Source organism: Lactuca serriola, chromosome 9 (genome assembly GCF_051521515.1).
Source record: "Lactuca serriola cultivar US96UC23 chromosome 9, Lser_US96UC23_V15, whole genome shotgun sequence".
Classification (NCBI taxonomy): Eukaryota; Viridiplantae; Streptophyta; class Magnoliopsida; order Asterales; family Asteraceae; genus Lactuca; species Lactuca serriola.
The window spans coordinates 140,349,387-140,364,151 of record NC_136416.1 but is presented as its reverse complement, the minus strand read 5'-3'; the positions used below and the strand labels follow the sequence as shown (position 1 = coordinate 140,364,151).

Sequence of the window (14,765 nt, the reverse complement as noted above, 5' to 3'; positions counted from 1 at the left end):
GCGGCCACAACTGCGGTAGCTGCAACGGCTGCAGCCTCAGTCAACGCGGCGTACCGCTCATCAAAATTCTCCATCAAAGTGGTCTTAATAGACCCAAACATCTCCGGAATCTCGGCCCGGATCGCCGCAGCCACCTCCTCATGAATCATCTGACGAATCTCCTCGTCACTCACACTGCTCGTACTCGGTCTGTGGCGTGGTCCAACCATGATGTCTCTGAAATACAACATAAAACTATCAGAGACTCTATCGATTATAATCGTACTCGATAACGCAACCCTACTCAGTCTCCGATATCTAGGGATTCTTACTTGGGTTGCCCACTAACCCGGTGCCTTTGGTAGTACGGGCCCAATACTACCGACCACACCGCATCAGCATTAATCCCAAGTCTTCCTCCCCAAACCCCGGATCGTGAGTACTCTACTTTTGTTATGCACTAACTACCCGCACGCTATCAAAGCATCTCATATCGACAGACTTCCCTAGACTAAGGCATCACAAATCAGGCCACTCTAGTCCTATCATGAATACCTAGTCTTCTAGCATGCATAACAATTCATATCATATCATATCTCTTAACATAACATTGTAAGGTATTTTGGGGATCTTTACCGTTCGGGCACTGACTGATCGTACACACTGCTTCATTCTTGTTTACCACAAAATCATTTATAAAAGTTTATGCCTTTATTTTAAAAGTTTTCCTCAAATCCTCGGTTTGAGTTCAGTTACGCCCGAAGGTGCACCCGAATCCCTCAAACCAAGGCTCTGATACCAATTTGTAACAACGGAAATTTTCAAACAATTTTTTTCATTTCAAAATAAGTGTTTTCATCCAAAACAAGGCATAAACATTCCACGTGTCATATCATAATACAAATCATATGAATCCCAAGATCATAAATCATCTATCAGTGTGTACAGATCACGCCGGCGCCTTCCCACGGTCCTCGCTAGTACCTGAAACACATACACAACAACTGTAAGCATAATTGCTTAGTGAGTTCCCCAAAATACAACTTACGCACATACGCCTTTCCAAGCCCTGACCTTCCGGTCCATGTGTCTCAGGGGACTTCCGTCCCTGTTGGGTAAACCTTCCGGTCCTACCCACGCCGACCCTTCGGTCCATATTATAACGCCTTCCGGCCCATAACATAATCGCCTTCCGACCCATAACATAATGCCTTTCGGCCCACATAAATCATACACAGCACATATAACAATTAACTTATCACATATAGCACATATGTCTCATATCATATCCGACCTTCCGTCACACAGACAAACCCTTCCGGGTACAGTATAGTGAGAAGACTCACCTCGTGAATATCGATAGCTAGCAAATCCCGAAGTCACTCGTGCTCGATCCGCCGAGCTACAATCTCCCTATAACATCATACATCTCTGGTTAACACTTTTATCTTCTAAGTTTGACTATCCCTAAGAAGTCAAACATAGGTCAACTCTGGTCAACGGTCAACGGTCAACTTGACCGGACTCGGCGAGTGCACGAGGGCAACTCGGCGAGTCTAAACGTTTTTGCCAACTCCCTAGGATTCCCTTCTTACACGTCGAGTGCTTCCCCTGACTCGACGAGTTTCACCTGGGAGAGTCGCGGGGCCACCCCGACTCAACTCGCCGAGTCTCAAGAACAACTCGGCGAGTCCCAGCTCGACTCAGTCCGCCTGTCGACCCTCTCTAACTCGTCCTGACTTACTGAGTCAACCCCTGACTCGACTGGATCACTCACTGGCCGATCCAAGGAAATCTTCAAGCTACTCTCTGAGTCTGCTCATCGGACTCGGCGAGTCCATTCCATGCAATCACTCAAACTTGCTTCTAAGGTCAGATCTGTTCCAACAATTCATAGATCTGGCCTTCCTAGACTGATTCACCACGTAAAGCCCCAAACTTGGTGCCCATACAACCTCTATATGGCTATATATGAAGGATTATCAACAAATATCACTACTCAAGGTCATAACCTCCATTGCTCTTCATAAAGCTTGATGAATAAGGCTCTCTGGACCTCTATGGATCCAGATCCAAGGCCTCATCACTAGCAAGGGACTATTTGGCCATCCAATCAACCCAACAAAGGTCACAAGAAACCCTAAAACCAAAAATACTTCACAAAACAGAAGATGAGCCGAAATCATACCTCTAGATCGAAGATCTAAGCTTCAAATCCACAGAATAGCAATCTCCTTTGCCTCCTCTTGGCTAGAACCTCCCTCTTCTTTGCTAAACAACACACAAAGGTCAAGAAATGCTTCCCTTCTCTCTCAAATCGCTAAAGCACTCTAGGGTTTCTCTCAATGGACGGTTGGGTACAAATGACGGCCATAAGGCCCTTTAAATAGGTCCCAAACCCGAGAAATTAGGGTTTCATTAAACAGCGCGGACTCGCCGAGTCCATATCCTGGACTCACCGAATCCAGACGAATCCCGCGTCCAGAATCGCGACCCTACTCGGCGAGTCTGAGCTCCAACTCGCCGAGTCCCCTCTCAAAACACCAAAAAAATCAAAACAATAAAGATACATGGAAATCCAGGCTGTTACACCATTACAAGGCAATGCTTCAAAATAGTAAACACCATTAAGATAAGCATTAATAGAACCCTTTTCATTATCAAATGAATATCTAAATCCTTGTATATACAAACCATGAAAAGAAATGATGTTTCTTGCCATTTCAGGCGAATAGCAACAATTATTCAAATCTAGTCCTAATCCATTACTAAGCATTAAAGAATAAACTCCAATCTTGGTCACAGGCGACACTCTTCTGTTCCCCATGATCAATTTTATCTTCCCATGCTTCACATCCCTATTTCTTCTTAGGCCCTGTAAATCGGAACAAATGTAAAAACCACATCCTGTATCAAGTACCCAAGAAATAGCATTTGATGAATCATTAGATTGAATAGTGTAAATACCTGCGAAATATGGCTTGATCTTCCCATCCTTGATATCTTACAGATACTTTAGGCAGCTTCGTTTCCAATACCCTATGTCATGGCAGTGATAGCACTCTACATCCTTTGAGCTTGAGGTGGGTGCAGCGGGAACAACCTTTGTTCCACTAGAAGAGGTGTCATCACGAGACTTTCCTTTATGGTGGCTCTTTGAATGAGCCTTCCTCTTCTTACCCCTTCCTTGCCCAATAGCCAAAACTAGGGCAGCAGTACGAGTAGGAGTTTATGCAACGGATTTGTCCTTAAGGTTGCTCTCAACAGTCCTCAACATGCCCTGAAGATTGCTCAACGTGGCCTCCTCTTTGTTCATGTCATAGGTCATGTGGAACTAGTTGTAGCAAGGAGGCAAGGAGTGAAGAATAATATCAATCGCCAGCTCTTCATCGAATTTAACATTTAACTTCATCAGACGGTTAACATATCTATGCATCTTCTACAGATGAGCAGTGATAGACTCTCTGTCCCTCATCTTAGTCATGATCAACGAAGTGATGATCTCGTACCTCTCCTGTCTGGCACTCTGGTGGTACCTGTCAAGTAAATATTGGTGCATTTCATAGGGATAGAAGTCCTCGTAGTACTTTTGGAATTCGGCAGTCATGGTCACTAGCATGATGCAGTGGACTTTCGTGGCATCACACTCATGGGTATCAAAGCCAGCGATCTCCTCGGGAGTAGCAGTATTTACGTTCACCTCCTTCAGCTCCTTGTCGAGGATATACTCTTTGTCCTCTTAGCGGGTAACCATTCGGATGTTCCGGATCCAATCATTAAAATTGGTCCCATCGAAGATCACCCTCCCACACAAGTTCATGAGTGAGAACGAGCCGAATGAGGTTGAGCCTGAAGTGCTGTTGTTCGAGTTAAACATCTGAAAAAGAGAAGAGACAAAGTTGATTAGATAAGAATCCCCAATTAAACAACCAAATGCGAAATTAGGGCTAGGATCCAACAACATTATTTGCAATTTAGAAGAGGGATGTCCTAATCTAAATAGCAAACAATTTGAAGGTAAGTGAATGACGATTCACGAATTTCCACCATGAAAAACAAAAACCGAAGATAAGTTTTAAATGTATTGAAACTCCTAGATCTTTTGAGATTCATTGAACTTTTCAATGGCATGTTTAAATCTCGATATGCCCCTCAAGTTTGTGACAGAGATACCGAGGATCATAAACAGGGTGTGAATAACCATGCAAATGTACATGGTGCCCTCAATGTTACAGTCACATAATCAATGTGCCGGTTAGCCACACACACTCTATTGATCTATGAAAAACATTGATTCACCCTTTGCCACCTTTGTTAAGACCCAAATTAGTGTGTCAGTTAACCACACACGCTCCACTAACGTCTCGGAAAGGGTACAAAGTGCAATTTCATGGGATAGCATCAAATTCACATTTTTACCGAAAGTAACTAAGAATGGAAATTTTTTAAAAACATTTAGTTACTTTAATAAATTCATTATACCTTTAATGACGAATTAGTTGCCTTATCCAACCCGTTCGGCTAACGACCCTCCACCAATCAAGGAAGCGGTGGGTAAGAGTAGACACCCATTAAACGGTTATAACCTTATACCCCACTTATAGATCAGCTTTGTGAATGAGGCCTACATATATAATAATTAATCCTTTAATATTACTATAGTATAAGGTTTGAATTTTAACTTTTAAAACTCTACGGTTTTTGGAATTTTAAATATTTCAAATTAAACTTTTAATCAAAAATTTAAAAACCAAAACTTGAGGGCAAGTTTAGAAAGTTTTCAAAACTAACTAGATCAAATAATAGATAATATAATTAGACAATTAATTAATGATTATCTAAATTTGACCTAATCCAATTACATGGCAAGATAATTCAAAGAATTAGGGTTATCATATAAGGCAATAATAATCTAATTAGTTTACAATTATCTTCTATTTTGATAAGGATAATCATATCAAATTAATAAAAGTCGGATTTTATTAATTAAAATTAATTTTGGTAATTATCTCAATCCAAAATAAGCCAAAATCCCGGAATTTGCATTCTGATCTGTCACCACGTCGTGGCAATCTATGCCATGTCATGGTAACCAAGCAAAAACAAAAAAATGAAAAATCTTTTTGCTTTGAACAATAAACTTTGCATCAAATACAAAAGAATAAACAATCTAAGGTTGATATCACGGATGGGATTTGAACATAACAACATTCCTATGGTGTTCATGCAATCCCTAATGCTTGGATATAGTTTTCCTAATTGTACATGTATATGGTCCAAGGCTTGCAAAACCCTAATCTAGCATACAACAAAACTAATTGAATATCAAATAAACAAGTTAGATGAATACCTTGATTGTTGATTGTAGATTTTAAAGCTTTAAGAACCTTAGCACCCTAAATGTTATGCCTCTAATGAATCACAAACACCACAAGCAATTGGATGAAGCAAGAGAGAGAGGGGAGATGGAAAATTCAGCTCCACGACTTCTAGGGTTAGGTGTAGCCGAATTCTCATGCCTAAGGAGTCTTTATATAGGTTTGGGAATTAGGGTTTTAGTCATTATCCTTATCGTGTTACTTAGCCACCAAGCAGCCCATAAGGTACTTCTAGAACCATTCATTTGGACGAATTCCTAAGGCATTATCCTTAGAATTCGTCCACCCTATCCTTTACGGTTACCCTTACCCAACTTTGCAACCATTACATAATTACAATTCAGTTCCCTTAATTCAATTAACCTCTTTTGACCACAAAAATAATTCTTAATTAATTCTTGACCAATGTTAACTAAATAATTATGATTTTTCTTTTAATATATTATTCTTATAATATATTAATAAACCATAATAAGCTATTTCTCTATTATTCATCCAGTCAAGTTGTTTTGGTCAAGGCAACCCAAAAGGACCATGCTCCAACCGGGTCAAGTACATACCAAATATAGTTATGGACTTAGACACTAATCCGACATTAATATCTTTAGCCATTGAAACCAATAAGAATATTGTAAATAGAACAAAAAGGTTAAATGAGAAACTTTAAAGAGTAAATTACATGAATCGTCCATCGCGTAAGAACCAAAATACATGTTCAGTTTCTATTTTTAAAATGAACTCGGACCATTCCTGTATAATTTTTTATTTCACTCGGGTCATCCTTGCGACCATAAAATTAGTATTTTACATTTAATAATTTCTTTTTTATTTTTCTTTTATTTTCTTGTCATTTTAAATTAAAAAATAAATAAATAAATACCCCACCCCTTCCCTTTCCCCTTCATTTTCCCAATTTTCTTCTACCTTGTCTTCCACTTTATTCCAACAACAACCCTAATGTTGTCCACTTACCTCCATAACGCCAAAGAAAACCACCACGCCGCCCAATGGCTCCATGACTCCAACGAAAACTAAGCACCACCGTCAGTCTTCTCCCCATCAGGATCCACAATCAGATCCAATACCCTACATCACAACGTTCCTCCTCATTCTCTTGTTCTCTTTTCTGATTGCCAACCTCCTTTCCAATCAGATCTACACAGATCCTGACCTCCCTAGATTACTGTCGTCCTACCAACTCTCCTGAAACAGAAAGGGCGGACCTCCTAAAAGAAAATTTGGGTACTATAGTCACCGCAACTCGTCATCGATCTTCTTTCTCACCCCTTCTTCTTCAGCATCAATCGAACCACCACCAGTTGATGACATCTCCACTACAGGTCGCCATCACCATAATAGCTCACCACCATCGGATGTATTCTTCAATTTTCAAGTGTTACAGACATCGTTGTTAACGTACAAGCGCAAAGCATCAGTTATCATCGTTGGCGTCACATTGCTCCATGGGAGGTTTGAGATACTTGTGTTGCGTTTAGTTACGGAAAAACAATTTTCATTTTCCGTTTTTTGTTTTTCCTTTTCGATTTTCGTTTTCCATTTTCATTTTTCATTGATAAATTTAGAAAACACGTTTAGGTAAACTTATTCATTTTTCATTTTCAGTTTTAGAAAATTAGAAAACGTGTTTAGATGTGTATTTTTCTATCGGTTTTCATTTTAAAAAAAGCAGTAGCGGTGGTAGGGTGTGGGTGGGGCGGTGACGGTAGCGGGTCAGCGGTGGTGGTGGTGATAACAGGCGATGGTGGTGGCGGCGGCAATTGTGTTAGTGGTGGTGATGGTGGCGGCAGCGGTGGTGGCGGTGCTAGTGACGGGTTACTGGTGGTGGTGGTGGTGATGGTAGGTCGGTGATTGTCGTGGTGGTGTTGGGTGGGTGGGGGTGTGAGTGTGTATGTATATGTGTGTGTTTGTGGGGGTAGGTGTAGGTTTGTGTATGTGGGTGTGTGTGTGTGTCTGTGAGGGTGGGGGTGGGGGTAGGTGTGGGTTTGTGTGTGGGTGTGTGTGTTGGTGTGCGTGTGTGTGTGTGTGCGGGTGGGTATGTGTGACGGTGGGTATGTATGTGTGTGTGTGTTTGTGGGTGGGTGTGTGTGTGTGGGTAGGTATGTATATGTATGTGTGTGTGTGTGTTTGTAGGTGGGTGTGTGGGTGGGTATGTATGTATGTGTATGTGTGTGTGTGTTTGTGGGTGGGTGTGTGTGTATGTGTGTTGGTGTGTGTGTGTGCGGGTGTGTGTGTGTGTGGGTGGGTATGTATGTGTGTGTGTTTGTGGGTGGGTGTGTGTGTGTGTGGATGGGTGTGTGTATGTGTGTGTGTGTGGATGGGTATGTATGTGGGTGTGCGTGGGTTGGTGTGTCTGTGTGTGTGCAGGTGTGTATGTGTGTGGGTGGGTAGGTATGTGTGTGTGTGTGCGGGTGGGTGTGTGTGGGTAGGTATGTATGTGTGTGTGGGTTGGTGTGTGTATGTGTGTGTGTGTGTTTGTGGGTTGGTGTGTGTGTGTGTGTGCGGGTGGGTGTGTGGGGGGTGGGTATGTATGTGTGTGTGTGTCGGTGGGTGGGGGATGTTAAGGTGGAGGTAGGTAGAGGTGGATGGGGTGGAGTGGGTGTGTGTTTATAGAAAAATTTTGGAATTAGAAAAATATGAAAAACAATGATTATCAGTTTTCCAAAATTTTCCAACTTCTTTGTAATTTTAGAAAACGGAAAATTTTCATTTTCCATGAAAAATTTAGAAAAAATAGACGAACTAAACGCGTTTTCAAAATTTTCATTTTTCTTGGAAAATTTTTCCGGAAAACGGCTCATTTTTCCGCAACTAAACGCACCCTTACATTTTCTGATGGTAAACGGCTCATTCTTCTGGTGGTGGCGGCACTAGGCGACGTCGATCTAAAACAATGGAGTTAACGGAAAGAGATAGACGAGGGTTGTGGTAAGGCAACTCATTGTCAGAGTATCAGTGATCAATACTGGAATTATTTCCGGTGTTTCCAATGGTGGTTGTAGCAAATTCCAATGACTGTGTTTCTTTCTTTAAACAGTCCGACGGTCGTGATGTTTAATATTTGTCAAAAAAAATTAAGGGAAAGAAGGGTTGTTGGGGTTTTTTATTTAAAAGGGTTAGGTGGAGCCATAAATTTAATTAGATTTTTTTAATAATTAAAATTAGTGAGAAATATAAAAATAAATAAATTAAAAATTAAAAATGATATTACAGTCATTTCATGTTTCACAAAGGATGAAATGTGCAAATTAAACTAACAAAGAACGAAACGCGCAAATTTTAACCAAACGAGGGACGATCCGAATTAATTTTTGAAAATAGAGACTGAACGTGTATTTTGACCTCTGCATGAAGGTCGATTTTTAAAAATAATAACTCAACGTGTATTTTGGCACCCACGTAAGAATCGTATAATTTAAAATTGAATTTACTCATCTTTAAAATATCTTTTAGCTTGCATGAATCCATTTTATATAATCAGCTTAGGGGTGAAGGAGGTGAATTAAGGCCGGGAACACGATTCACACGAAGTGCCACTCGACCAAGAAATGTTCTCCCCGATACAGTTATGCCCAGCTCAAATGTCTTCATAGACATTCTTGCCCCTGTTGCTATTGCAGTATCTACCAACAACACCTTTGATTTTTTTTTTTATTGCCCCAGGTGAAATATTAGTTTGATAAACTTTGTTTTAAAGATTGTATTTTTTTTAATGATTTGCTACTCTAAACTTTTAATTCCCATGCAGGTCCAATCGAACGGATTTTGTTGTCCCGTGTAGCTCTAAATAATCATTGTGGTATGTAAAACTCCATAAATAATCATTGTGGTATGTAAAAGACCATTTTGTTCTCACATACTCGACGCATGTTTAGAATTAACAGAAAAAAAATAAATAAATAAAGGAGATAACTATAAGGAGGATCCATTAAAAAAAATTTAAACCATAGGGACCATGATTGAAGATATTAAAAACTAATAGACTCTAAATTTAATATTTTGAGAAACACAGGGACAAAATTTCTGAAGATTACTCTTATTTTAACCATTTTACTTAACAAACAACTCTAGACAGATTACATAAGAAAAGAGAGAGTTAGAACATCAAAAGAAACAATACGACATAATCAATTTATTCCCAACTTCAGAATCCTGCACATACGTACGTTTGCACTCACTGACTTACGGGAATCCATTAACCGTAAATCCACCATCAACAGCAATGGTTTGGCCAGTGATGTAAGAAGCAGCAGGTAGGCAAAGGAACGCTACAAGAGATGAAACTTCATTTGGTTCTGCAACACGTTTCAGAGGAGTTCTAGATGCCATAGCTTCCAAAAACTCCTCTTTTTCAATAATCTGCATATACAAATCAAGGGAATTACGACATTAACTATCAATATTCAGTAAAGATAAAAGGGCAAGATGAAGAAGTCATATTACATGTTGGGCGAGTGGGGTTTTAGTGGCCCATGGTGCTACACTATTAGACCGAATGTTATCTTTAGCCCATTCACATGCTAAATTCTTTGCAAGCTGATTCATTGCACCTGTAGACGCAAAACTAACATTACAACCCACCCGTTTTCATCGATCGGACATGCATGCATTATATATGGCGCCAAACAAACATACCTTTGGTGGCACTGTAAATGGATCCAAAAGGTGTATGAACCAGACCCATAACAGACGAAATGAACACAATGTTTCCAGCTCCAGAAGCTTTTAAAAGAGGATGTGTAAGTTGACACATATGGTAACAAGACTCCAAATTGGTAGCCATGATCATGGAATACTCTTCTGGGGTAAACTCTAACGTGTTTATAAATATATTTGTTCCAACATTGTTGATCTACAGGAGACAGGTCTGAGGAAGTAAGTCTTGTGCATGATTCATCTGAAAGAAAAAAGAACTAGAGCTTCGGGTAAGACATGGAAGAACTTACTAGGATGTTGAGCTTGCCACCGAAAAGTGATGTAACTTTTTCCACAAACTGTTCCCGTTGGGGACGAGAAGATAAGTCACAGACGGATCCAGTGACCTTAAAGCCCTTGTCAGACCATTCTTGTAAGCGTTGGTTAAGTACAGACTCAGTACGTGAGCAGGTGTGCACTTCTGCTCCTAACTCCGCCAGTTCCTCCACCACAGCATAGCCGATCCCAAGTGTACCACCGGTGACGACAGCAGTCATTCCGGCTAGTGACCATCTGGAATTTCCGATTGGACCAGAGAAAGGTGCTGCAGTCGCCATGCTCTGACCGAGTCTGGTTGTTTTATTTCTATCGATATCACTGGCGCCTATATAATCTGTAAAGCATTAAATCTAAGTTTTTGTGTTTATGATTTTAAAATATATAGGAAATAACTTTTTGAGAGAGACTTGTTTTTAAATGATAAAGGGGATCATTTCAGCCACATATTTTGTGCGCAAAATGTTAAACAACAATATTTAGGTTATTCACTACAAGAATTTCATCATGTGCAGACGAAACCTATCCAACGACACATGTCGTCGGCAAAAGTGACCCTATACCGACGACATGTCGGTACGAAGAAAAAAAACATTGACCATTAAACTTTGACCAGAAGGGCTATACCGACGACATGTCGTCGGTACAGACTCGGCGGGAAAAGATGAAATGTTGGCGGTATATCGAAAAGCTTTACAGACGACTTGTCGTCTGGAAAATGATCTAAAAAAAAAATTTCGATTTATTTTATTTCCTTGTAGCAGAAATCCAAGACGACGTCGTTTTTGTCGACCTATGCCGACGACATGTCGTCGGTATATGTTGATTAAAATTTAATTTCCTTTTATTTTTAATCCGTGTCGCAGAATATGGGAACGATGTCATTTCGCCAGGCAATACAGACGACATGTCGTCGGTAAAAGGGGGCCCCGATCCGCGTGAAATCCTTTTTTTATTTTATTTTATTTTTTAATGACGTAAAGCTATACGACGACGTTTTGGTTGACCTATACCGACAACATGTCATCGGTATAGGGTTTCCCTGGTAACAAAACACCCTTTCAGCTTTCTTTTTGCAGTCGGGCTCACCATTTTTCTCTCACAGTTTGTCGGTGATCTCAAGGGCTTCCAGCTACTTTCGAGTTCATCTACCACCAAGGTAAGGGTTTTGGTGCTTGATTGCTTCTTAATTTCTAATACTTTTGTCCTTGATTTGTAATAATATGGAGCCCTAAATCACAGCCCCATTTCTCTCTATTGGTTGGGAAAAAGGTTCACCACCCCCATAGAAAAGGAATTCCAGTGATTGACCATATTTTGAGGTTAGTTTATTGATTTTTTAATTTCCTCCTTAAACTATACCACACCACAGAGACAATGCAGTGTTTTTTTTTTTTTTCATAGACCATGATATGTATATATAACATAATGACCACTTTGAATTGCATTGATATGAATGGTTTTAAATGATGATAATTTTAGTGCATTAGATGTGCTTCAAGGGTGCATTAGATAATAATTTTAGTGCATTAGTGTGATAAGAACTCAATCACACTCATTAATTTAGTTTCCCAATAGTGCATTAGATGATAATTTTAGTGCATTAGTGTGATAAGAACCCAATCACACTTATTAATTTAGTTTCCTAATAGTTCTAAAAAATCTTAAACTACATAGACATACAATTTGTGAAAGCACTAATAAAGAGCATGCAGCAATGTCAACCATATATAAATATAAAAATGAATAAGAAAAATAAAGGAAAAAACTATAATGATATAACCGAAACAACTAGAAACTCTAAAAAAAACTTAAGGGTAAGCTATATACAGACATTATATTTTGAATTAATACATAAAAACAATACTTAACCAAAAAAATTCTAGGAATCATCTTCACAATTTGATTTTATATGCAACCTTATAGAACTAGCAAACAAACTTCACAATTTGAGTGTTTAATTTTGTTAGTGACTTAATGTTAGTCATTACGACTTTAGCTTAATTAGGTTATTAATAGCAACGTACTTTTAGTAATTTAAAAATAATTATAAAGTAAATGTGATTTAATTTAAAAAAAATCAATAAAAACAAAATATTAAATTAATTGTAAAATCAAATTAAATTAGTTTTAAAATCAAATTAATATTAATTTAAAACAAAATCAAATTAATATTAATTTAAAACAAAATCAAATTAATTATAAAATCAAATTAAATTAGTTTTAAAATCAAAGTAATATTAATATTAAAATAAAATAAATTATAAAATCAAATTGATATGATTTTCTTATTAAAACACGTTGAATCGTTGATTTTTAGTTTAAGTTTCTTCTGCATAACCATTGTGAATACTCTATCTATCCATTTTTGGGTATATATTTATTTATATAGCTCAAATACAATCTAACTTTCGATAACTATATATATAATACAATTTTTAATAATGAAACAACAATGACGATCGATAAGAGTTGGATTAGAGAGAACCGAATGTCTTCAAAATACTTGGAAGGTCTTAAAAACTTTATGAAGATTGCTGAGAAACATGTCAACTCCAAAGGCAAAGTGCGTTGCCCGTGCAAAACGTGTGTGAATTCGTATCGACATGTTTTTCCTATGGTTTATGCCCACTTACATGACATTGGGTTTCTAGAAACATATACTACGTGGATTCATCACAGTGAGAAACATGTCGGTTCTTAGGATTTAAGCTACAATTCGACTCCAAGAACAAACATTCCAGTAAACACGCCCACAAGTAATGAGATGTTTGATGTAATTGATGATGTTTTGGCGGAACAAAATACAAATCAAGAAAATATAGACGAGGAGGGGCGAGGTATAGACCCGAAATTTGATGATTTGTTTGAGGAGCTCAATACCAAGTTATACCATGAATGTAGCGATATGTCTGCCTTAAACTTTTTGGCAAAGTTGTTGCATATTAAAGTGATCAATAGATGGACAAATAGTTTGTTTGACCAACGTGTAGAGTTGCTAAGAGTTGCTTTCCCGAAGAGCAAAATTCCAGCTTCACACTATGAAGCTAAAAAGAAGTTGAGAAAGATAAGGTTAGCATATCAATTGATCCACGATTGCAAAAATGATTGTGCTTTGTTTTGGAAGGAGAACGGTTCCATGCAGAATTGCCCGATTTGTAAGGAGAGTAGATGGATGGACACAAATACAAAGGGGAAGAAAGTGCCACAAAAAGTGTTGCGGTACTTTCCTTTGACTCCAAGACTTCGACGGATGTATAGCTCCAGCTTCACAGCTAAAGATATGAGTTGGCATAATACTGGACGCTCAATAGATGGTATGATGTATCATCCGGTTGATGGGAAGTCATGGCAAGATTTTGATCAAAGATATCCAGAGTTTGCTAAAGAACCTAGAAATGTCCGTCTAGGTTTGGCTGCTGATGGCTTCACTCCATTTGGCAACTTCAATAGTACTTATAGTACTTGGCCGGTTATATTAACTACCTATAATACACCACCATGGATATGTATGAAAGAGTCTTCTTTCATGCTAACTTTGCTAATTCCTGGACCTAATAACCCTCAAAGGACATTGATGTTTTCTTGAGGCCTTTGGTGGATGAGTTGAAAATGTTGTGGGCCGAAGGAGTCCAAATGAGAGATGCATCAACCAACACCGTATTCAACATGCGTGCGATGTTGTTATGGACTATCAATGATTTTCCAGCACGTGGAAGTTTGTCTGGATGGAGTGGTCAAGGTTATTTAGCATGTCCTACTTGTAACGCATACACATCTTCCATTCATGTCACCAACAAGATGTCTTATGTTGGTCATAGACGATTCTTGCATATGAACCATAAGTGGAGGAAACGTTTATTGTTTAATGGTCAACCTGAGAGAAGGCCACATCCAAGACGATTCAACAATACAGCTATATTAAAGCAATTGGCTTGTCTCCCTGATCGTATTCTAGGGAAACATCCTGAGCACGGGGGTGCAACAAGAAAGCGCAATGATGAAACAAGAAAAAAAGAGTTGAATTGGACGAAATGTAGTATCTTTTTTGAGCTTGAGTATTGGTCTTCCCTCGAGCTAAAACACAATATAGATTTTATGCATGTGGAGAAAAATGTGGACGGGAATTTTGTTAATACTGCATTGATGAATGAAAAAACCAAAGACAAAAAAGAAGCAAGAGAAGACTTGAAATATATGGGCATTCGTCCAGATCAATGGCCAAAAGAGAAAGTCAACAAGAGGAAGAAAGTCAACAATAAGAAGGAAGACAACAAGAAGAAAATAATACTACCACATGCTGATTACTCCTTTAAACCAATTGATCGACAACGATTCTGTCAATTCATTAAAGGAGTGAGGCTACCTGATGGTTTTGGATCGAACTTTAATAAGAAAGTGAATGATACTGCATCAAAT

General features: G+C 38.7%; 1 protein-coding gene across 1 annotated transcript; it reads right to left on the bottom strand.

Moving 5' to 3' along the window:
* Window positions 1-9,395: 9,395 nt before the first annotated feature.
* LOC145074781 (tropinone reductase homolog At5g06060-like) lies at window positions 9,396-10,705 on the bottom strand. The gene is made up of 4 exons (XM_079021107.1): window positions 10,322-10,705; window positions 10,011-10,227; window positions 9,819-9,925; window positions 9,396-9,734 (listed from the first exon to the last, which is right to left on the bottom strand). Exons 1-4 carry the CDS (start codon window positions 10,625-10,627, stop codon window positions 9,558-9,560), a joined length of 807 nt encoding a protein of 268 aa, XP_078877233.1. The 5' UTR covers window positions 10,628-10,705; the 3' UTR covers window positions 9,396-9,557.
* Between the last annotated feature and the right edge of the window lie 4,060 nt (window positions 10,706-14,765).

What these genes read in the sequence shown, in the direction of transcription:
- LOC145074781 (XM_079021107.1), bottom strand. Translation starts at nt 10,627, where the DNA reads ATGGCGACTGCAGCACCTTTCTCTGGTCCAATCGGAAATTCCAGATGG. An exon ending in GTGGCAAGCTCAACATCCTA is followed by an intron (nt 10,228 to 10,321) that starts GTAAGTTCTTCC and finishes TGTCTCCTGTAG; the next exon opens with ATCAACAATGTTGGAACAAA. An exon ending in CATTTACAGTGCCACCAAAG is followed by an intron (nt 9,926 to 10,010) that starts GTATGTTTGTTT and finishes TTGCGTCTACAG; the next exon opens with GTGCAATGAATCAGCTTGCA.